Source organism: Asterias rubens, chromosome 22 (genome assembly GCF_902459465.1).
Source record: "Asterias rubens chromosome 22, eAstRub1.3, whole genome shotgun sequence".
Classification (NCBI taxonomy): Eukaryota; Metazoa; Echinodermata; class Asteroidea; order Forcipulatida; family Asteriidae; genus Asterias; species Asterias rubens.
This window is the reverse complement of record NC_047083.1, coordinates 5,801,817-5,826,532: the sequence shown is the minus strand read 5'-3', so window position 1 is coordinate 5,826,532 and position 24,716 is coordinate 5,801,817. Positions and strand designations below refer to the sequence as shown.

General features: G+C 41.5%; 1 protein-coding gene across 5 annotated transcripts in view; it reads right to left on the bottom strand.

Annotated features, from left to right (window-relative positions):
* The window catches only part of LOC117305072 (UHRF1-binding protein 1-like), a 58,031-nt gene that overhangs the window by 10,997 nt on the left and 22,318 nt on the right, over positions 1 to 24,716 (bottom strand). For 2 of the 5 annotated variants that reach the window (XM_033789792.1, XM_033789793.1), the window contains 12 exons: positions 23,617 to 23,703; positions 22,808 to 22,981; positions 20,410 to 20,838; positions 19,333 to 19,353; positions 15,973 to 16,079; positions 14,527 to 14,610; positions 12,070 to 12,992; positions 6,068 to 6,197; positions 4,664 to 5,582; positions 3,948 to 4,045; positions 2,187 to 2,337; positions 1,425 to 1,502 (listed from right to left, as the gene is read on the bottom strand). In XM_033789792.1, the coding sequence (XP_033645683.1) occupies positions 1,425 to 1,502; positions 2,187 to 2,337; positions 3,948 to 4,045; positions 4,664 to 5,582; positions 6,068 to 6,197; positions 12,070 to 12,992; positions 14,527 to 14,610; positions 15,973 to 16,079; positions 19,333 to 19,353; positions 20,410 to 20,838; positions 22,808 to 22,981; positions 23,617 to 23,703 (3,201 nt within the window). The remainder of the gene's footprint in view (positions 1 to 1,424; positions 1,503 to 2,186; positions 2,338 to 3,947; positions 4,046 to 4,663; positions 5,583 to 6,067; positions 6,198 to 12,069; positions 12,993 to 14,526; positions 14,611 to 15,972; positions 16,080 to 19,332; positions 19,354 to 20,409; positions 20,839 to 22,807; positions 22,982 to 23,616; positions 23,704 to 24,716) is intronic. The other 3 variants (XM_033789795.1, XM_033789796.1, XM_033789794.1) reach the window with 2 other exon arrangements.

Genomic DNA, 24,716 nt, shown 5'->3' with positions numbered 1-24,716 from the left:
GATTCTCTGTGTGTTCTTACTTAGGGGTTATTCTTCCCGCTTTAAAGACATTGGACACTATTGGTAATTGTCAAAGACCAGTCTTTTCACTGGGTGTATCTCAACATAAGCATGAAACAACAAACCTGTGAAAATTTGAGCTCAATAGGTCGTCGAAGTGGCGAGATATTAATGAAAGAAAAAACACCCTTGTCACACCATGGTCACACGAAGTTGTGTGCTTTCAGAAGCTTGATTTCGAGACCTCAAATTCTAAATCTGAGGTCTCGAAATCAAATTCGTTGGAAAATTGCTTCTTTCTCAAAAACTACATTACTTCAGAGGGAGCTGTTTCTCACAATGTTTCATACTATCAACCTCTCCCCATTACTCATAATCAAGAAAGGTTTTATGATAATAATTATTTTGAGTAATTACCAATAGTGTCCACTGCCTTACACTTTCGGTAAACAGTATTGTCCAAATCCCACACTTTGTGTATCACAACTTATATATAAAATAACAAACCTGTGAAAATTTAGGCTCAATCGGTCATCGGAGTCGGGAGAAAATAACAGGAAAACCCACTCCTGTTTTCGCGCGTTTCGCCGTGTCATGACATGTGTTTATAATAAATCTGTAATTCTCGTCATCGAGAATTGATATTGTTTTAATGTTTTCTCAAAAAGTAAAGCATTTCATGGAACAATATTTCAAGAGAAGTCTTTCACCATTACCTTCTGTAAACCCTGTAAATTATTTTTAAATCTGTGAATTTTTTTTTTTCCGTACCGAAAGTGTATAATGGCTTTAACATGTTTAACATATTTTTGCTTCCAATTTTCGGCAATAATATGTCAAAAACGCAACCGCCCTTTAAAAATGATTTTTTTTTTCGCTGGCTACTTTCATTGCATAAATCTGCATTACATGTATATTGGATTAAAACAATATACAGACTCCGACAACCAAAGGTATACTTTGCCTTCACCATGTTTACAGTGAATTGTCTAACAAAAAGTCACTTTTTGGACTTGCCTGAATGTTCGCTGCAGTATGCACATTATCTTCTAATCCTCCAATCAGATTTGCAGAATGGAGTGGTGATAAAAACCTATATTGCACGGCTAGTATTACTACCTGCATCTTGTGTGTTCTATGGTTACGCGCCAAATTTGCTTGAAGATGAATACGTTATCACACGCGCGCTCGTGGAAATACAAAAAAATATAGAGCGTCTGCGTCCCTTATCCAACTCGGCCTTCGGCCTCGTTGGATATGGGACGCAGAAGCGCTATATATTTCCGTATTCCACTCGCGCTTGTGTGATACATGTACATTTAGCACCTCTAACTCATTATAAACATGATACAAGGTGTTAAAATAAGCAAGTGTTAAACAACATGTACATGTACAGCACCAATAGATTGTCCCGTTAAACTTACCTTTGAAGCGGGGAAAACTAAAAAGATTCCCCATGGCTTTAACTGTTGTCTTATTTGACTTTCCTGGTGAAGTTATAACTACAAACATTAACGCAGGAACAAAAAGAGAAGAGAATCATATTCACTTTACTCTTCAAAGATTTCAAGTAATATCTTTACACAAACAGTTGGAAATCTCTTCAACTCCAATTCCTTATAATATTAATAGCACTTGGCTCTGCAGTATTTTTTCCTGCAAGGTTAAGTGAAACTTTGTTTCTGGACCTATTCCTGTGTAGTATAATTTATAATACCTTATCGAAATGGGTCTCGAAAAGCTACTCAAAAGTTTAAAGATTATTTAAAGGAACATTACAGAACTGGTAAGAAACAAAAATCGTGAAGATCACAGATTTACATAAAACTTACACGATCCATTGATGATTATAGTAGAAAACATCCCTTGATATATTTCTGTCTGAAATGTCATATTTGAAGAGAAATAAATAATCAAAATTCGCATTTTGAGTTTATCGCTCAGTGAGCGTTTTTTCATTTTTTTATTTTTGCATCAATGAGTGGCAAAATATGTGATCGGTTTTTCACTTTTTTCTCGTGACCGAGATAGCCGATTGATCTCAAACTTCTACAGGTTTGTCAGTTCATGTATATAGTGGATTACATAAAGTGTGTACACTGTCAGCAACTGTTTTGTTAGCAAAACCAATTCTGTAATGTTCCTTTAAAGAAAGTATAGTATCCAGACTCTCTAGCATACATTACCTGCTGCTATTGTTGACATGAATGCTGAGTAGTCTGCATTTCCTTTCTCCTCTCTTTCAAGGTGAGCCACGTCAGCCTTGACTGCAATGTCCAACCCATTGATCTCTACAGCTGCATTTACACCAATCAGATGAAAGGTGACTACAGACACCTTGTCAAACAAAATACAAATATTCCATACATTTACACATCAAAAACTGTATATTCTTTATCCCTCCCCTTTTGAAGAAAGGATGAGGGTGGCTGACCACTTTATCCGCCATCCAGAGCTAGCTGTGAGCCCCCTAGTTCTTTAGGAACCTATCGATGGAAACAGGAGCAAGGGCAGGAGGAGACTGAAGAAGGACGCAACATAACAAGAAACAACTGAGCTTATGGATGCTGATGCTGGACCGGGATGCATGTGCAAAATTGTTGGCAAGCACCCTCTTGTGTCGAAATCGTAAACAAAACATACATGTAGCCTTTCAACCGTTGAAAACGATTCAGGGTCATCGCGTTCCTTGACCAATTAAAAGCCAAGATGGAAAACTTAAAAGAACACGTTGCCTTGAATCGGGCTAGTTGGTCTATAAAAAGCGTCTGTAACCTTTGTAATAAAAAGCATATGGTTAGAAAGATGTTTTAAAAGTAGAATACATTGATCCACACAATTTTGCCTCAAAATTGTGTGCCTTTTACTTTACGAACTAACACGGTCGGCCATATGGGAGTAAAAAATTTGACTCCCATAAATGGCCGACTGTGTTAGTGGACGAGGTGCATGTAAAAAGAAAACTGTACAATTTGGAGGCATGTTTGTGTGGATCATTGTATTCTACTTTAACAACATCTTTCTAACCATATGCATTTTATAACAAACAGTTACAAACGCTTTTTATACTGACCAACTCGCGAATCCAAGGCAACGTGATCCTTTAACATGATGTGCAACGAAGTTAGTTCTAATTGTGGGATTTTGAGTCAAATTGATCCTTCAAAACCTTCGGAATGTGAATTTTCTTGGTGAGAAATAGCCCTCACACTTACGTAATATATATACAAATGTAACAACTACATGTAAATGTATTCCACTCAAAATTGAGAGAGTAAACCCTTTGAAAACAATTTCCTGTTTATTTTTGTAACACACCACGACGCTCTGGTAAAGCATTTTTTATCAAGAGTAATGCACACAAGCAAAGGGCAATTGTCGCTTTGTGTGACGTGTGCATTGTAATAAACATTGTGCATAGTGTTTGATGTTTAGTTTGGGCACTGAGGATGCCAAATAGCCCAGCAAAAAAAAAACAGACGGGGGTGGGGGGGGGGAATCCCACTGATTTTGATTAATCCAGAGGGTTTGCTGCTATGTAAACAGAATAGTTTGATAGAATAATAATTTTCCTCTGTAACAAACATTGTTTTAATAGCAGGGAAATTCAATTTCACTCATAAACACCAACACAACTCACCGTTGACGTCCGATTTGGTCTCGATTGTAAGTCATAGGAACATGCACATACATAACAGTGACGGGGTCACTGCTATGAATAATTCATCTCATCTTGAACTTTCTGAAAGTCTCGCGCATGCGCAAAACTATTTGGCACTCGATGATGTACATGTAGAGCTCTGAACAGCAGTGCCAGGGAGCTGAGCTAGTTAAAGGTATGATTTAAGGCTCAGTGACCAAGGGTAATAATGTTGGAAAGACGCCCTTCGGGTGTGAAAAGCGCTGTATAAAAACTGGTTATTATTATACTATTATGGTGAAAGTACCTGTTTGAGTTTGTGTTTGTTATCCTTGTAATCTTCTATTGGTGCAGCAGGTAATGTCTCTTCAGCACTTTCTGCTGATACTTTGCTCTGATCTTGCCCTGAAAAGTCAAACACCAAATAACCAGGACATGAGAAGTCAAATAAATTTTTGTTTTTTTCCCAATTGTCAGTAGAGTCCTCATGTAAGTGAGGACAAAGCTGGAAGTTTGTAGTTACGTAGGGTGTCGTGCAGCGTTGTAGTCACGGTTGGTGGCACTAGTCGGGCCTGCACAGCACTGACAATTTCCACCCAGCACTCAGAGCTGAAAAATAGATTGCCTGCTACCACAAAATTTCCCCTCTAGCTTTCACCGACTGCACCATGAAATGCCTCGAATCCCATTTTACATGTATATGATATGAAGGATAGGCTGTTAAGAAAAAACCTGAACTTGCAAAAAGTACATGTACATGTATGAGAGTTCGAAAAAATGCGAGCATGAAACCCAGTATTAACATTTATCTTTGGTTTATAAAAGCCCTACTCAACAATCTGGGACGTTATTGAATGGTTATATCTTCATTGTTTTATGAAGTTGATCTTAAAAACAAATTTTATTTATTTATTTATTTATTATTAAAATTTTATTTTTTACGGGGACACGTTTTCTTTGTTTAGGGAAAAACCCTGAATTTGGTTTAAAAGCGAAGGAAATCACATCCCTGGACTGACTTACCGATATCGCTGTCTGTCTCTGTGCCTTGACTGCTACCAAGCGATTGTCCATCGGTCTTGACCGCCATCACAAAACCTTCGCTTGAATCACTACTCAATGAAATCATATCCAGGTCAACAGACTCGTCCAAAGACGTCAAGGATGAGGCTTTACTAGAGTTAGATTCCATCTGTTGTAATGTGGAGAAGGACATTTGGGTGTGATGGACACGGGCAAGATCTGACTGGGAGGAGCTCCTAGGAGGTTGGCCAAGGTCTGTATTCCTGAAGACTGGACTTCCAGACGCGGAGTGGCTCGTCAGCACCTCCTGTGATTTACGACGCTGTGATTGGTTGGAGAGAGTGGAGCTGTCTGAAGGAAGCCTAGATTGCGATATCGAGGATGATCTCTTAACCGACATCTCCTCTGAGACTACAACAGCACCAGGGGGGCCACCACTTATAGGAGCTCCCGCAGACGCTTTAGAGGTTACGTCAAACTGAGTACCCTGAAACCTTTCTGTGGTCAAGTCTTTAATGGGTGATGAATCAGAGATCTCTACTGTGGGTATATCACTGTCAGGTGAGCCTTCATCAGGTGCTCCTGATGACCTCTCATCATTGGTTAAGTGTTTTTCATCCGTTTTGTTGTTAACATTCGACTCCACAGCATCACTGGTAGAGCCAACATCGGATAGAGTTGTACCAGTCCTTCCCAAGGAAGAATCCCCTTTAATGGCATCTTCTTTATCGTCCTCGTCATCCTCCTCGCCAGGTATAGGAGGCATGACGAGGGTTGCTAGGATGTCAGGGGCTTCAAAAGCCACAACCCGGCTGATCAGGGGAGCGGGTTTGTCTTTAGACACAAACATATTCTGGTCTGCTTCCATAGATTGCTGTAAACTCTGAATAGATTGTTGCAGTCGCAGTAAGAACAACATCTGATAAGAAAATAAAACAATAAATAGAACTACATGTACAGCACATGCAGGTTTCTGGGCCTATAAAAGAGCTGCTTAAGCACCAGTTAAGCACAACAAAGTTAGTATGGGGTGGATTCTTGAAGGAGTCTGTGCAACGATATGCAAATCAGTAGTCTGCAGTACATACCTGATAGTGGTTTAGTACATGGTGAATTCTTGAAGGAGTCTGTGCAAAGACATGCAAATCAGTAGTCTGTAGTACATACCTGATAGTGGTTTAGTACAGGGTGAATTCTTGAAGGAGTCTGTGCATTGATATGCAAATCAGTAGTCTGCAGTACATACCTGATAGTGGTTTAGAACGAGGTGAATTCTTAAAGGAGTCTGTGCAAAGACATGCAAATCAGTAGTCTGTAGTACATACCTGATAGTGGTTTAGTACAGGGTGAATTCTTGAAGGAGTCTGTGCATTGATATGCAAATCAGTAGTCTGCAGTACATACCTGATAGTGGTTTAGAACGAGGTGAATTCTTGAAGGAGTCTGTGCAATGATATGCAAATCAGTAGTCTGGTTATTCCTTGGGCATGACGATCCATTTGACTCGTCTGTTGATATCATCTCTTTACTTGGTCTACACAAAGTATTGAAGTAGAAAGTGTTTTAAAGACCTGCTTGAACGAAAATGTCAAGTCGTGAACTTTGCTGAATTCCATTTAAAATGTTTTCAATGAATAAGGAAATCGAGTCATATGATTATAAATAGATTTTGATTGTGTAAAAAAACAATCATTTTGAATACCCTTATCCAGTGCTTTTCTGAGAGATTTGCGAAAAGCCCCGTTACGTAATCACTCTTAAAACGTCATAGTTGGGAGCTCCAATTTGTAAAGCCGCTTTGTTGCAGCGTGGAGGTATAACAAAGCAAACTCCCACAAATGACGTCAGCGGCATTGTCCTTTGGCGCGCGCTCTCAACGGCAGAAGTGTTTTTAGTTTTTCAAAACCTTTAGGTTGGGGCCTGATTTTTTAATCGATAATTACGAAAAAATCAGAAGTGTAAACACATCAAAATTACATTAAAATGGTCAACAAGTGCATTATAAACAAGTCTAAATACCATTTCCGTTAAAAACCTTCCGCTCAGGTAGCTGTTTAAGGAAACCTGTACGTACACAAGGGTGCTTTACTCTTCATGATACATGTTCTGGTTTTTATGTGCACCACCAATCCTAGTAAGAATATTTGGTTCCTTATACAGCGCTTTATCACACCCCTAATACCCCGTTCACACATAGACGCCGTTTCTACTACAATGGAAAAGTGGCCGAGAGCGTGGCCAATTGTGGGCCAAACATGGGAGGATCTGCATGGGCGTGGTTTGGGCGGGGTGGGATCTCTCGGGTGGGGAAAATGCATTCTCTCCAACAGCTTATTTTGAACATGTTCAAAATAAGCGCAGCCGGGGCGTAGCCAACAATGAGCGGGGAAAAGTCGTAGTGGGAACGCCCTGATCGCACAAGCAGTGTGATTGCATCGTGGTGAGATCCCAGTACTGTCGTCAACCATTTTGAGGTAGAAAACTACTAGATCAGCATGGGTCTACATGTAGGTGTAGTCATAGTGACAGTGAGTCAGCAACAGTGTTGACGTAGAAGCAGTACTTTTGTACAAAATAAATGCATTGAAATGAAAATGTTGCGTGCAGTCTTTAATTTGGATTATTGCTTGCATGATTTTGACAGCGATTGTGTCCCGAATTGATAATTTTTTTTAGATTGCAGTGATCGGCATGGTCTTGTAAGGTCGTAGGGCTGTGTGAACGAGGTATAACATGTATAAGGAGCGTATCAAAGCGTACAGAATCTTTCAAAAAAAAAAAAAATTTTAATTGTTACAAAAAAGGCTTTTCGTAGCTTTACGTTTTGAAAAAACTCAACAACGTTACATTCTTTATATATTAGAACGGCTCCCTCTGAAGTAACGTAGTTTTCGAGGAAGAAGTAATTTTTTCACGAATTTGATTTCGAGACCTCAAGTTTAGAATTTGAGGTCTTGAAATCAAACATCAGAAAGCACACAACTTCATATGACAAGGGTGTCCACTGTCTTTAAAGAGAACTTTATACCTGCGTTCCTGCTGCTGCGAATGACAGGGAGGCAATTACTTAATTTGGCAGGGCAGTCTTAGACTTTAGGAGGAGGACCCACCTCCCAAAACCCAGGTGTGGAGAACACTTACTACAGGTACATTTGTTTTGTTATGCAAGTCGCCAGACACACAAGGCCTGAAGGCCACTTCAAGGTGTGGGCTACAATTGTTTTTGTTATGCAAGTCGCCAGACACACAAGGCCTGAAGGCCACTTCAAGGTGTGGGCTACAATTGTTTTTGTTATGCAAGTCGCCAGACACACAAGGCCTGAAGGCCACTTCAAGGTGTGGGCTACAATTGTTTTTGTTATGCAAGGCGCCAGACACACAAGGCCTGAAGGCCACCTCAAGGTGTGGGCTACAATTGTTTTTGTTATGCAAGTCGCCAGACACACAAGGCCTGAAGGCCACTTCAAGGTGTGGGCTACAATTGTTTTTGTTATGCAAGGCGCCAGACACACAAGGCCTGAAGGCCACCTCAAGGTGTGGGCTACAATTGTTTTTGTTATGCAAGGCGCCAGACACACAAGGCCTGAAGGCCACTTCAAGGTGTGGGCTACAATTGTTTTTGTTATGCAAGTCGCCAGACACACAAGGCCTGAAGGCCACTTCAAGGTGTGGGCTACAATTGTTTTTGTTATGCAAGGCGCCAGACACACAAGGCCTGAAGGCCACTTCAAGGTGTGGGCTACAATTGTTTTTGTTATGCAAGTCGCCAGACACACAAGGCCTGAAGGCCACTTCAAGGTGTGGGCTACAATTGTTTTTGTTATGCAAGGCGCCAGACACACAAGGCCTGAAGGCCACTTCAAAGTGTGGGCTACAATTGTTTTTGTTATGCAAGTCGCCAAACACACAAGGCCTGAAGGCCACTTCAAGGTGTGGGCTACAATTGTTTTTGTTATGCAAGTCGCCAGACACACAAGGCCTGAAGGCCACTTCAAGGTGTGGGCTACAATTGTTTTTGTTATGCAAGTCGCCAGACACACAAGGCCTGAAGGCCACTTCAAGGTGTGGGCTACAATTGTTTTTGTTATGCAAGGCGCCAGACACACAAGGCCTGAAGGCCACTTCAAGGTGTGGGCTACAATTGTTTTTGTCATGCAAGTCGCCAGACACACAAGGCCTGAAGGCCACTTCAAGGTGTGGGCTACAATTGTTTTTGTTATGCAAGGCGCCAGACACACAAGGCCTGAAGGCCACTTCAAGGTGTGGGCTACAATTGTTTTGGTTCAAATCCCAGGTGAGGTCTACAATTTTGTTGTTACAACTTAGATTTCTAAATTTGTTGGGGGACGGAAATTTATGTGTAGGATTTTTTCAGGATATTTTAACTGACCGAGTTCGTCTAGTGGTAGAACTGTTTGCCTCTGAAGTAGAAGGTCCCTGGTTCAAATCCCAGGTGAGGTCTACAATTTTGTTGTTACAACTTAGATTTCAAAATTTGTTGGGGGACGGAAATTTATTAGTAGGATTTTTCCAGGATATTTTAACTGACCGAGTTGGTCTAGTGGTAGAACTGTTTGCCTCTGAAGTAGGAGGTCCCTGGTTCAAATCCCAGGTGAGGTCTACAATTTTGTTATTACAACTTAGATTTCAAAATTCGTTGAGGGACGGAAATTTATTAGTAGGATTTTTCCAAGATATTTTAACTGACTGAGTTGGTCTAGTGGTAGAACTGTTTGCCTCCGGAGTCGGAGGTCCCTGGTTCAAATCCCAGGTGAGGTCTACAATTTTGTTGTTACAACTTAGATTTCAAAATTTGTTGGGGGACGGAAATTTATAAGTAGGATTTTTCCAGGATATTTTAACTGACCGAGTTGGTCTAGTGGTAGAACTGTTTGCCTCCGGAGTCGGAGGTCCCTGGTTCAAATCCCAGGTGAGGTCTGCAATTTTGCTGTTACAACTTAGGTTTCAAAATTTGTTGGGGTTCGGAAATTTATTAGTAGGATTTTTCCAGGATATTTTACCTGACCGAGTTGGTCTATTGGTAGAACTGTTTGCCTATGGAGTCGGAGGTCCCTGGTTCAAATCCCAGGTGAGGTCTACAATTTTGTTGTTACAACTTAGATTTCAAAATTTGTTGGGGGACGGAAATTTATTAGTAGGATTTTTCCAGGATATTTTAACTGACCGAGTTGGTCTAGTGGTAGAACTGTTTGCCTCTGGAGTCGGAGGCGCCAGACACACAAGGCCTGAAGGGCACTTCAAGGTGTGGGCTACAATTGTTTTTGTTATGCAAGGCGCCAGACACACAAGGCCTGAAGGCCACTTCAAGGTGTGGGCTACAATTGTTTTTGTTATGCAAGTCGCCAGACACACAAGGCCTGAAGGCCACTTCAAGGTGTGGGCTACAATTGTTTTTGTTATGCAAGTCGCCAGACACACAAGGCCTGAAGGCCACTTCAAGGTGTGGGCTACAATTGTTTTTGTTATGCAAGGCGCCAGACACACAAGGCCTGAAGGCCACTTCAAGGTGTGGGCTACAATTGTTTTTGTTATGCAAGTCGCCAAACACACAAGGCCTGAAGGCCACTTCAAGGTGTGGGCTACAATTGTTTTTGTTATGCAAGTCGCCAGACACACAAGGCCTGAAGGCCACTTCAAGGTGTGGGCTACAATTGTTTTTGTTATGCAAGTCGCCAGACACACAAAGCCTGAAGGCCACTTCAAGGTGTGGGCTACAATTGTTTTTGTCATGCAAGTCGCCAGACACACAAGGCCTGAAGGCCACTTCAAGGTGTGGGCTACAATTGTTTTTGTTATGCAAGTCGCCAGACACACAAGGCCTGAAGGCCACTTCAAGGTGTGGGCTACAATTGTTTTTGTTATGCAAGGCGCCAGACACACAAGGCCTGAAGGCCACTTCAAGGTGTGGGCTACAATTGTTTTTTTTATGCAAGTCGCCAAACACACAAGGCCTGAAGGCCACTTCAAGGTGTGGGCTACAATTGTTTTTGTTATGCAAGTCGCCAGACACACAAGGCCTGAAGGCCACTTCAAGGTGTGGGCTACAATTGTTTTTGTTATGCAAGTCGCCAGACACACAAAGCCTGAAGGCCACTTCAAGGTGTGGGCTACAATTGTTTTTGTCATGCAAGTCGCCAGACACACAAGGCCTGAAGGCCACTTCAAGGTGTGGGCTACAATTGTTTTTGTCATGCAAGTCGCCAGACACACAAGGCCTGAAGGCCACTTCAAGGTGTGGGCTACAATTGTTTTTGTCATGCAAGTCGCCAGACACACAAGGCCTGAAGGCCACTTCAAGGTGTGGGCTACAATTGTTTTTGTTATGCAAGTCGCCAGACACACAAGGCCTGAAGGCCACTTCAAGGTGTGGGCTACAATTGTTTTTGTCATGCAAGTCGCCAGACACACAAGGCCTGAAGGCCACTTCAAGGTGTGGGCTACAATTGTTTTTGTCATGCAAGTCGCCAGACACACAAGGCCTGAAGGCCACTTCAAGGTGTGGGCTACAATTGTTTTTGTTATGCAAGTCGCCAGACACACAAAGCCTGAAGGCCACTTCAAGGTGTGGGCTACAATTGTTTTTGTCATGCAAGTCGCCAGACACACAAGGCCTGAAGGCCACTTCAAGGTGTGGGCTACAATTGTTTTTGTCATGCAAGTCGCCAGACACACAAGGCCTGAAGGCCACTTCAAGGTGTGGGCTACAATTGTTTTTGTTATGCAAGTCGCCAGACACACAAGGCCTGAAGGCCACTTCAAGGTGTGGGCTACAATTGTTTTTGTTATGCAAGTCGCCAGACACACAAGGCCTGAAGGCCACTTCAAGGTGTGGGCTACAATTGTTTTTGTTATGCAAGTCGCCAGGACACACAAGGCCTGAAGGCCACTTCAAGGTGTGGGCTACAATTGTTTTTGTTATGCAAGTCGCCAGGACACACAAGGCCTGAAGGCCACTTCAAGGTGTGGGCTACAATTGTTTTTTCCAGAGCCTGTTGCCACCTACTCCTAGAGCTGAAACAGGATTCCCTTTTACAGTCCATACGGATGTAAGGCTTGGGTATCTTCAGTGAAATATTTCTCAAAATACTTTATACTATCAAAAGCAGCTGTGCTTCTAACCAATGTTTTGTACTACCATTAATTTCAAGATTGACTACCAATCATAAACATTGCCTTTAACTTTCCATGGAAAAAGCAATTATGGTACATTGTAAAGTATCTTGCTCCGGGAGTGCCACAAGTGGAAATCGAACCCACACTCTGCTGATTTAAAACACCAGAGCTCCGGAGCTCTGAATTAACCGATCGTCCGCAACACGCCAGCACTTGGCTGAATCTTGTAAACTGTCTGGACCAATCAGCTTTAGTTTCCAAATGATACTCACAGGTAGTTGGTACCCTGCAAAAGCAGTGTCTCATTAGCAGCTACACTCCTCTCTGTACTGCTTTGTAGAATAACACTATTTGGTGTTGCCATAGAAATGAACTCTTGGGTTGACCTCTCTTGGCTTTGAGAACCTTGGAAGAGTTGCGGAGGTGATTTCATATTTGCGGTCGTTGCTAATTGGTTGTTGTCTGCAAGACTTGCTTTCAGTTGTTCGGTCTGATCTGCTACATTCTTATTGGCTGATATTCTTCCAATTAACTTGTGCCCCACTGTTCTTGGTGGAGATTGGTCAGTCCTGCTTGATTGATTGTTTTCAAATTCTTTTGACTTCAAATTTTCCGTTTTACATTCTGCTTGGTTGTTGCAAGATCCATTTTGAGTCCTCAACTGTGATTGGCTATCAATTGTTCTTCTTGGCGAGCATGTCCATAGATTTAATGGGATTGGATCAACCAATGGGATGGGCCGATCTAAACTACTTGGCACAGCATGGAAATCTGCCCAGATCTGCTCAATCTTAATATTCCACACATCATCCACAGCATTAGGTCTGAAGACGTAGGTTGTCAAGCGATTAACTCCCGTGCCTACCTGTGACTCAGTTGCTGGTTTGTTTGGCAAACTACCGTTAGCAATAGGGTTTCCTGTCTCACACTCATGAGGCAGGATGTAGTTAGGTTGGTACGCATGTTCCCATAACACACTCGGTAATGTCATCAAGTCGCTAGCTGTGCTAGGGAAGGAGGAGTTTGCCATGAAGAGCTTTTTGGTATGCAGAGCTTGTAAGATATGAGACAGATCAGGCCTGCTTGATCCAGTCCCTACGCGACAGTTTGTAGCAGTGACTTGAGACATTTGTACATGAAGCTCTGGTGGACGGTCTGGCTGACCATCTACAGGGACTTCTGCTGGTAAGATGAACTAGGGGCAAAAATAAAGACAAATGAAACTACATCAAAAATCCAGCTAGAATAAAAGCATGCATAATTGACCAAGTGTTAATAATAATAATAATAATAATAATACAGAACATTTATAATGCGCACAAATCTGCAAAAAAAAAACTGCTCATGGTGCATACAGAGCAAACATTATCATACAAACATTAAACAGCTACACTTGAGCGGAATGTTTTTAAAGGAAATGCTATTTTAACTTGTTCATAGTGCATTTGTTCACCATTTTAATGTAATTATGATATATTTGTACACTTCTGAATAAAGTTATTATTGATTAAAAAATCAGTCCCGGCCATGACATTTGAGCCCTTGAGCAAGGCACAAAACAAGAATTGCTTTACAATAAAAAGTTGGGAAGGTACAGTGCATTCTGGTCTACCACCCAGGCTTCTAGTGGATGATACCCATGCCTTCATCCTTACAGACTGTGAAGGGGGTAACCTTGTCTCAGTCCCAGGAGTACATTACATGGCAATGCCCTCCTGGTGACAGTAGCCCTCACCTAGCGCATTCTGGTCTACCAGCCAGGCTCCTGGTTGATGATACCCATGCCTTCATCCTTACAGACTGTGAAGTGGGTAACCCTGATGCCCTCCTAGTGACAGTAGCCCTCACCTAGTGCATTCTGGTCTACCAGCCAGGCTCCTAGTGGATGATACCCATGCCTACATCCTTACAGACTGTAAAGGGGGTAACCATGTTTCAGCCCCAGGAGTACACAGCAACGTGTCCCTGGTGACAGAAGCCCTCACCTATCGCATGCTGCTCTGCCAGCCAGGCTCCCGTGGATGATACCCATGCCTACATCCTTACGGACTCTGATGAACAGATGAAGTGGGCAACCCTGTTTCAGCCCAAGGAGTAGGTTGGAACGCACCCCTGGTGGCAGTTGATTAGGGATGATAACCCAAATCAGTTAAGTGAGGCCCTCGCTTTGAAGTGGCTGTCCGTGGCATTGGGAATTTAGATTATCTCTAATAGTAATATATTTAATATATTTTTTTTTTATAAATGATTTGGGGTTGAACAAAGAAAAATTGACTAGAGGGGGATTTGAACCAACGACCTCCGGCGCTCTACCAGCTGAGCTATCTAGCCCTATAATATATATTTTTATATAGCGCTTAATCACAGCCCGCAGGGCATATCAAAGTACTTCTGACATTACATGTGTATTACCCCTGAACACTGGACCATATATTTAATTCCTTAACCCTTCTCAGCTCCCTGGGGAGTATACAGCTAATGCTCCGAGTTAGCATTCACATAAACCATCTCTGCCCTCAAAGGTACCCATTTTACCCCTGGGTGGAGAGGAGCTTATGGTCAAGTGTCTTGCTCAAAGACACAAGTGTCACGACCTGGATTCGAACCCACATCTTGATGACTTAACCACCAGAACTTGAGTCAGGGGCTCTTATCCGCTCGGCCACGACACCATGAAAACAACAAAAAACAACTAAACCCCTTATCCAAAGTATGTAACATGCAATTACCTTTGGCATGAGTGCATCAATGCGAATATCGGTATGATCTTTGCCTTCTGGTAGAGTCCCAGAGCCAGTCTCATCAATATCTGACTGTAATCAACAAGAAACACTTGCGTTAATTCTACAAATATTATTATTTCATGTACTGGCCATCATCCAGGTTGGCTCAGTGGTCTTATTTCCTGCAGCTCACCTCTGTGGACCCCAATAATATTAATAGACCATTTTTATTTAGCGCTTTTCACGCCCGAGGGGTGTCTCAAAGCGCTTCCGACATTATTACCCCTGGTCAGTGGGCCTTAAATCATTCCTTTAACCATCTCAGCTCCCTGGGGAGTATACAGCCTGTGCGCAATATATGCGCTACTCAGCATGCTCAGCTAAACCAATCACAAGAACCATCTCTGCCATCACAGGTACCCATTGGAGAGAAGGGTGGAGAGAAGCAATTATTCATGTACATGTACATGTACATGTTGTTGTAAGTGTCTTGCTCAGGGACACAAGTGTCACGACCGGGATTCGAACCCACTCGGCCACGACCGGGATTCGAACCCATGACCCTTGCAATTCTAGAGCAGTGTCTTACCAACTAGACCACTGAAATTGCCTGGTAGCTAGAGGCAGTTCGAATCCAATGATTTTAGCAGCGGGTATCACAACAATTTAATAAATGTTAAATTTGCGTATACATGTAGGGGATATAAGAAATGTTAATATTATTGCATTTACAATGCACCCTTACACCAATGTGTGTAATTAGCACTGTATACTACATGTACATACATGCAAGTACTTTCCCAGAGTCCTGTGAACAAAAAACACTATGTCTTTTTTTTATTCAGGTGGGATTCGAACCCACGACCCTCCTCTAGCTACTGAGAAATCATGGTGGTATACATGTAGTTGGTCTGGTTTTTATCACATTGTCTAGAATTGCAAAGTATATGAAAAGTTTGCATCTGAACAAGTTTGGAGTGACTGGATGCACTGGAAGTGGAAAGTCGACTGTTGCAGTCATTCGGTACGACTCTGGAGCATCTTGTTTCAGATGTCAATCTTGTCATCAGGCAACTCTAAAAGTCTGCCTGTCTGAAACCAAAATTTATTGGGGAAAATTAGAGTTTTAAAAGCGATAGTTTTGAGTCACTTCTAATCTGTTTGGTTCGGCATGACTCTGGAGTTCATGTCTGACCTGGCTGTTATTTCATCCAGTACAAATACAATGTAAATGTAGATGAATTGAGTTTTTACTTACATGACTTAGGGGTCAATTTTTCACAAAACATGAAGATTCACCATGGGATGGGAGTAGATAGTTCGAATTTCCGGAGACTTCTCAGTTTTGAAAAGAACTGTCCTGCTTTAAAACTACTACCTGGGCCGAAGGTAGAAAATTTACCCGGCAATGGTGTTACCACAAACCGAATATATACAGAGTTTAGTATTTACCAGTGTTTGGAGAATATTTGATGAGAACTGATTGAGCCACAAGACTGATGTGTAGTCTAAGCGAAACTGAACTGGATTCAGCTGAATGTAGGCAATCGGGGAAGGCACTGAAGAAATAAACACAAATCAAAAACAATTAATGTATTAAACAAGTGTCCAACAGGATTGAAGTGTAATAATAATATAATAATTCTGGGTTTGTTCATGTAGCGCTTTATCACACCCCTAGGGTGTATCAAAGTGCTCAGTTTTTTGTTTTTTGGGGCAAGGTACAGTTTGTGCTACATTTTGAAGCATGAGACCTCGTCCTTACATAGCACCACTGTAGTTGCAGTGCTTCAAAAAATAAGACCAGGAACCCCTTCTCTTTAAAATACAGAGCTCAGTAATGTGCATTACACAACACATCGGACCTACAGTTAAACATCCCGTTTGAAGGACACAGCAATAATGGTTAATTGTCTTGCTTCAAGGACACAAGTGTCACACACGTGTCACAACCGGGATTCTACCCCAAAAGACACCAGCGCTTGAGTCCCAAGTTCTTATCCACTCTGCAACAACACGCCATAGTCAGCAATTTTGTGTTCCATCCCATTCCTCCAAGTTTCTAAACTGAGATTGGAAGAAGCTAAAGTCTGGTCCCCTTTGAATAAAGCCAGGTTCCTACTCCTGGGAATGATTTGTGCAAAGCGAATTGGACGTCACCGTTTGACGTCCAATTGGACGTCCAATTGGCCTCTACTGTGCAATTCCGCTGCGAGCAATTTCCGAATTGCTCATGATGAATTTGCGAGGTCGAAATTTGCATCGCAGTCGCATTTGCAGGAAGTTTAAACGCGCTTGAAGGCACTGGCCACGTTTGCTACATGTGTAACTGTCAAACACCAGCATTTACACTTGGTGTATCCCAGACATCAAATACCAAACTTGTGAAAATTTGGGCGGAGTTGATCATCGAAGTTGCAAGAGAATAATGAATGAAAAACACCCTTAAGCTTATTGCACAGATGCAGAATTAAAGGCTTTGCAGTCGAAGTCTTTAATTATTTGAGTGAAAAATTGCCTCTTTTTCAAAAACTAGGTTACTTCAGAAGGAGCCTTTTCTCACAATGTTTTATACTATCAACAGCTCTCCATTGCTTGTTACCAAGTGAGTTTTTATGCAAATAATTATTTTGAGTAATTACCAATAGTGTCCAGTGCCTTTAATTAGTAATAAATAGTGTAAACAAAACTTGTTATTTATGAATGGGACCTGATTATCTCACACGGTCATCCATACTAGCAGCCATACACCATGTGGACATGTACAGTACATGTACAAACAATTGATATAATATGTTAATTAGTTGTTACATACAAGACAGGTTATTTGTGTACTGTGCATAGTAATTAATAGGCCCCTATATCACAAGTGTTTTCTTTTCCTTTGTTTTGAACATTCATCCTCCGACAAAACTTGGATGCCACAAAAATGAGTATGGCATGTCGAGTCCCAACGGTCTAGTTCAACGGACTCATTGCTCTGGTGCTGTCGGCAGCAGAGTTTGGATTCAAAACCTGGTCATGCATGACACTTATGCCTTGAGCTATTTACCAATTAAACAGTGGCTACAGAATGCTCAGAAATATATAGTTGTTACATTTTTGTAATAGATGCAGTCCACGGGAAACAGAAAAAACATATAACCAGTCTATTACCTCACGTTAAAACATGGTAAAAATGTTTTTTCCCCGAAACACTCCAAGCCAAAATTCTGAAAAACTTGAGGTCAAACAAACCCGCGCGACAAAGGAATCGTGATGTCATTGGCGCTATTAGATGCGGAAATAGCACCCTCAGTTGGCCAAAGGTAGAGAACTGTGTACAAACTCAATTAGGGAAAATCGCCACTAACGTCAAGGGGTCATTATAATAGATAAGCCGTTTTTGACTCTCGGCTGAAAAAGCCGCGAGGAGAGGTGCATTTTTGACTTGAATTATTCATTACCAAATGCAAATTTTAAGCGTAAAATGGTTATAAATCGGTATCTACGATGTCTGTTTGCCCAAAAGAGGTAATAGTTAAAATATTGAGATTATCCTGTAGCCGCTGTTTAACCATTATTGCTTCGTAACAAGTTGGGAAGGTACATGTACATGGTACAAGGTAGTGCATTTTACTCTGCCAGCCAGGCTACTAGTGGATGATACCCATGCCTACACACGGACTTTCTTACGGACTGTGAAGGGGGTAACCCTGTTTCAGCCCCAGGAGTATAAGCAGACGGTGGTAACGTACCCAAGCCCCTGGTAACGGTTGATTTGGGTTGACAGCTGAAACCAGTTACATTGTACATAAGTGTAGCCCTCACCGTGGCTGTCTGGCATTGTGATTTTAAGCAATTTTGCATTGACAACAAATTAAAATAACAAAACCATCAAACCATCAAAATGAAGCCCAGGTTGGACTTCTGCATTGCATACGACATGACAGAGTCTAGGTTATAATAAAGGTCACCTGCAATAGTAAAACTGTTCTTCCACGTGATGAAGCTTCATTAACATACCTTCGTCCCGAATTCCAAGTTTGCAGAGTTCAGAATTGCTTATTTTATAACAAACTGATCAAGCATTGATTGAGATTCTATTTGCAATGAAAAGAAGCTTGATACCAAGAATGTGAGCAGTGCAGAGCAACGGAGATTATAACACCCCTTACAAAAACTCTGCCTTTTTATTGGTTTAGAGCGCGTCACATGATATGTCTTAGTTTTACTAGAAACGGTGGCCATGTGACAGTGCTTCGTTTGCCGTGTGATAGTCCGACAACTATCACACGGCGTGCAGTACCCAAACGTTTTTTTATCCACCTCGAACCCAATCAGTTGTGCATCTGTGTATCTGAAGTGCGCGTGCGAAGTTACATGTATGAGGATGTTGGGGTGTTATAAAACAGATATTGACTGCTTTTACCTCTGCTATGGTTAAAACTTTGACTCCCTCGGTGATCCCCGGACCGTTCCGTTTTCCCTCGGCAGCCCCTCAGAAAAATAGAACGCTCCAGGGATCACCTCGGGAGTCGTAGTTTTAACCATAGCACTCGAAGCTGTCAATATTTGTATACCAGCATCCTGTCAGTGCTAGCAATCAAGATTAAGTGTAATTAGAGCAAAAATGAGTTTTTACAAATAATGAAAGAGCCAATAATTACATTTTACAGAAGAAAAGTTACAGCTGAGCAGAAAGGCTTACATACATGTATCAGTTTCCACCACCAGTGTGATTAGCAACATAAATTCGTTTGTACAGAATTGCATAGAAGGAACTCCCAATATGACAGCTCACAGAATGCTTTTAGAGGTCATTATAATTACCAATTCTTTCAATGCTCATATCTGGACATCAAATATACAGCAAATTCATGCGGGAAAAAATGAACAAAAAAAATATTTAATCTGCAACTTTCATCAAATCAAGCTGTTTAAAAATTGTGAGTGCACGAAAGCAAAACTTCACTAGATTCAGTGTTCACTCTTATCAAATAGTAGTCTTGGTTCCATAGCGCCCACTAGCTTTGCGTAATTCCATTCTCGCTACCATGGGCAGCGTGCCGTATCACCCAATAGCTTTGTGTAATTCCATATCGCTACCATAGTGCGCCCACTAGCTTTGCGTAATTCCATTCTCGCAACCATGGGCAGCGTGCCGTATCACCCAATAGCTTTGTGTAATTCCATATCGCTACCATAGTGCGCCCACTAGCTTTGCGTAATTCCGTTCTCACAACCATGGGCAGCGTGCCGTATCGCCTGCTAGCTTTTGTTTTTGATCTGGTGATATGTCAAACTCTATTGCAGTTTTGGGTGAACACACAAAAAACATGATTCATTTTAAGTGTAGTGCATGAAAAAACTTGCATTTCACGACGCGCGTAGTACATGTAAGTATCTGACAAGCACCCCACAAGCGTTCAAAACATTTAACAAGCATGTATGCAGGGCAATCACCATTGTTTAACATCGTCTCCCATCCAGGTTTAGCAACAGCAGGTAATGATACTGTGCATTGCCATTGTAAAAGAAAACATAGCTGTGGATTTTGGCAGGTTATTTATCTGAAAAATCAGTACGAGAAACCTCCATTAAAAAATATAGGCCAAAATAAAACATCCCTTTCATCTGACAACTGATATATGTCATCTCCATTTAATTCCTGTTCCAAACGGTGAACTTTTGGATCATGCACAGACCAGTAGGGCTGCTGACTGCTCAGGCAATTTAACTGCTCATCTACAATGTATTAAGTTTGATGACCAAAGCAATTCAATGTAGACACACCCACTGGTGAAAATGATTTAAAGTTAGCAATGTTTTTGTTGCTAAACTTGGAAAATCTTTAATGGAGCTGTCCCAAATAATGACGACAGACAATTGATTGAAAAATAAACAAACCTGGGAAGTTGAGCTCATCTGGGAAGTAGAAGGAAGTGTACTCAATGTGAATGGAGGGCATTTCACCAGGCAGAAAAAACGTCTTCTTGTCTGACTGGAATAAGAAGTTGTTGGTTTTGGTATGGTGCCCAGCACTCTTCCCCACCGCCACTGTATGAACTTTAAAGTCCCTCAGTCTAACCACCATGCTATGTGACATCAACTTCACCCTTGACTTCTGTCGACTCACAGGTTGACCTTTAGCATTTGCTTGCTGACCTTTGACATGCTGCCCGCTCTTTAAGGACTGTTGCTGCTGCATTTTGGTTTGCTGGTGACCTTTAACCTCATGACCTTTGGTCTGGGGATGACCTTTAGCCTGATCAGCATCTGCCCACTGAACTTTTGGTTTAGGTCCAGTTTCTGGTCCGGGTGGGGGTGTCGTTCGCTCTGAATGGAAGACAACAAAAATAAAAAACAGAATTTAGGACTGAAGTCAATTCAAAAGCTGTCAATTTACTTACTCAAAAAGCACTGATAAAGATGATCACCCAAGTATCAGCAAGCATTTATGTAGAACCAATTTACTGCAAACTACATGTACACTAAATGCAGCTAGGAATTGTACAGTCTATTTTCCAAAGACAAACGAGGCTAAAAGATGATCATCCAGCTCGTCCAAGTATCAGTCACGGTGATGGTTTACTGCAAACTAAATGTACATGAATTGCAGCTAAGAATTGTTTATTCTATTTTTAACAGATAAATGAGGCTAAAAGCATCCCAAAATACTCAAAACAAAGTCTAGTGGTATACAGTTATAATGAACAGTCAAGAATTTAATAAATCATAGGCAGGGGGCCGTTGTTAAACTGCATACACTGATCGAGAGAGTTTCGCCAACTGGGTAAGCGGCATGTACATGTACATGCAAGCACTCCGGGTCCTGGGTATGTGCATTGAACCACACAATGGGTCGTTCGTTGTAAGTTAAAACCAGATGTCATTCTGTCCACAAGCAGTGTTAAAAGGTAAACCCAAACTGGTTTTGACTTAGACCGCCTAGCTGGACAGTTTAAGTTTTGGGGTTTAGACCCGATCCAGTCTAACATTTTGTTGCGTTCAGACGCACAAAAGTTGAACACGAACCGGTCCAAGTTGAGTCAGACCAACTTTAGTGCGGCATGTGAACGACCTCTTAGCCTCTTTTTCTAATGGAGCATTCGTTTAATGCAGTGTCTAGTAAGCCAGGAATTCGGAAAGTGGGAGTGCAAACTGAAAAAGTGGGAGTGAAACCTAAAATCACTACAAAAAATTTGAAACATTGTGTGCGTAGCACAAAACATGAGCGCGCAGCACGAAGTCTGTCTCGCCGGGATCCATGGCCCTTAAGGGTCCATGGCCCTCTTAAAGACTCTGGAAGCTATGGCTACTGTATGTTTCTGATGCATTTCTGGTACCTATTTCTCTGGTACAAGTAAACTATTTTGATTTTTTGATTTTTTACTTGAAAATAAGAGGCTTTAAAGCACAGATATTGTAAAGATGAAAGACGTCCACTATTTTTGCTCCTTGTTTGCAATAATGATCAAACATTGTAACATAGAAGATGCAAACAACAAATAACACATGAATCATTTCAAACAGGTTACAACCAGAGTCTACTTGATTTGTATGTAATGTGTGGTTTGTGCATTGTGTTTTGTGTGGTCGCAACGTGGTCAGCGTATTCGCGGCAACTTCAAGTGATTTTTATTTATGGTTGCGTCATTGAAAGTTTGATTCAAAAAGAAGAAGGAAATCTGGTAAAACCAAATCTAATTTTACTCACTGCTGTTTTTAAACTTTTCAACATAAACAATGATAATAAAGTTCAGTAATTTTCACTGAAATTATGAGACAGCACGGCTTCAACCAAGCCGTGCATCAAAATTTTTCCTGTGATTTCAGCCCAACTGGCCGTGCTAACACGGCCTGCACGGCTTGCTAGCTAACACGGTGGTTTAATGTGTTGGAAAAATAGTTAAATGTCTTGAAACCTGTACAGTACAATGTACATGTATGTACATACAATGTAAAATGAACTTCGGTTCTTGTAGTAATGCCAACATGTACCAAAGTAGTTGCCATCTCAATGGGTGCGTTCCATTTGGTTCCCCGGGTCGACCCCTGTCTGCTCTTGATACTTTCAAATAGTTTTGAGGTCATTCAAGGGGCTCACCAGGGTCAGCCCCCAGTGCCCTGCTTGTGGAGCAGGTCACTTGGGGCTGGCCCCAGGTGCATGGCATCAACACAAGAGGGTGAGTTAGCTTTTCTTGTCATCAGGGACTCACCCGAGTGAGCACCGCGGGGTCGACCCAGGGAAGCTAATCGAACGCACCCTGTGTTTGTATGACCACAGACATAACAGAAGCAATACCTTTATTTGAACTCTGACCTCCAGGCTGAACTGGACCCTTATTGGCTGTTTTCTTGGTGATGTAATCAGCTGCATATTTATATTGTTGTTTGAGATGTGCAAGTAGAGTATGAATCCATTTATCAGATGTCTTCATTGCTTCATCATAGAAGTCCCAATGTTCTCTGCTACTACCTGCATTCAAATAATACAAATAGGGTGTTTATATTGTTATCATCTACAGTATAGACAACTGGAATTGCTAATTACTTCACATGAGACCAGGGGTCAATTTCACAAAGAGTTAGGACTCGTCTTATCTCGAGTTAGGACGAGTAACTAAGGATTAATCTTAAGGTCTGCATGCTACAGTGCAGGGTTTGGACTCATCCTAAGTCCTAAGATTAGTCTTAAGTTAGGAAGAGTTTTGTGAAATCGACAACAGGCCTTAGATCATTTCATCATCACTCATACTCTATGTTCCCAAAACTCGTCCGGCAAGTTACATGTACAGAGACCGTGCCTTTTCCAGCTGTGCACCGCGTCTCTGGAATTCCTTGCCAGACGAGCTCATCCAGGGAACGATTTCATCCAGCACTTCTGCATAGCAAAGTATTTTGACTGAAAGGGGTTCACCCCGGTGTTCCTGGCTGTGGCTGCTGTATGCGCCGTAACACGTTGCAAACCGTTATTTAAGGTACTACATAATTGGGTCTCAGAATTCATCACTGCAATAACCTATCTTTCTGAAAGTTTGTACTCAGTACATTGAGTACCTTGTTTGGTAGATATTATAGTTATTATTATAAAGGAAACACATGTGTACTTACTTGCTGTATGGAACGGGTAGTAATCCAGCGAGAAACCATGGAGACCAATCTGCATTGCACCATTTTCAATGCGACGTTTAAACTTCTCTAGAAGTAACAAACAATAATCAAAATGAGTTGGGGATCTGTCAATCATGCGGTGTGTCCTTTTCAATTTCAGACGTGGCATACGTATTTATATTAAAACTTTCTTGAAATGGATCCTAACTTCGAGGCACACTTTATTCAGAAATGATGGGTGAGTGGACTTAAACCATAATGTAAAGATTGTCAGCTGCTGGGCTTGGAAATAGTAAGCTGTACATCCAAGAACTCATGCAACATCCTATACAACAAGTAAAAACAAATCCATTTGAGACTAGCACTGCAAACAGTGCATACATGTTATGGTACATGTATAAATGACACACAGGTAGACAGAAAAAACAATACATTTTTAATGAGTTAATAACAATCATACTCGATAAGTCAGTAAAGTGTATTTGTAAAGCATACATAACATGAACGTGCGTTAGGATTATCATGTTATAAACACTGCAACTTGAAATGTATGTATGCATGTTAGTGGGTGCATGGAATTTGTTTGATTAGTTTAGCACTGTCACTTATTTAATCCAAGGTACATGTAGTATAAGTAAATGTAACTGCCAAAAGTAGGTTCTGGCCTCTCCCTATCCTCGGTAATTTGGTGTCACTTTATGAACTCTGCCCAAAATAAATGAACAACTAAAAACAACTTGGTTATGTTGCCTTCTATCAATGTAGACAGGATGAATGTATGTACAACATGCTACATGCACAATGTGTAAACACACACTATCTGACTACAAACAAACTCAAATACCATGATACGCACAACGAAAAAGGCACAACTTCAACTTTACATACAGTAGGCCGGTAATGCAAGATCTCAAAATGGGCTCATTAGTACATGAATCTAAGATCCAGGAAACAAACATGTGCAACTGCTCATTACACAAAGCAACACCCCTGGAATGCGAAGTATTGTTGCCCTCGTGAGGGCGCTCTCAAACATTGTCCGGGGGGTATACTCATTCATACCCAACACAATTATTAAAGAATGGAACACATTACAACCA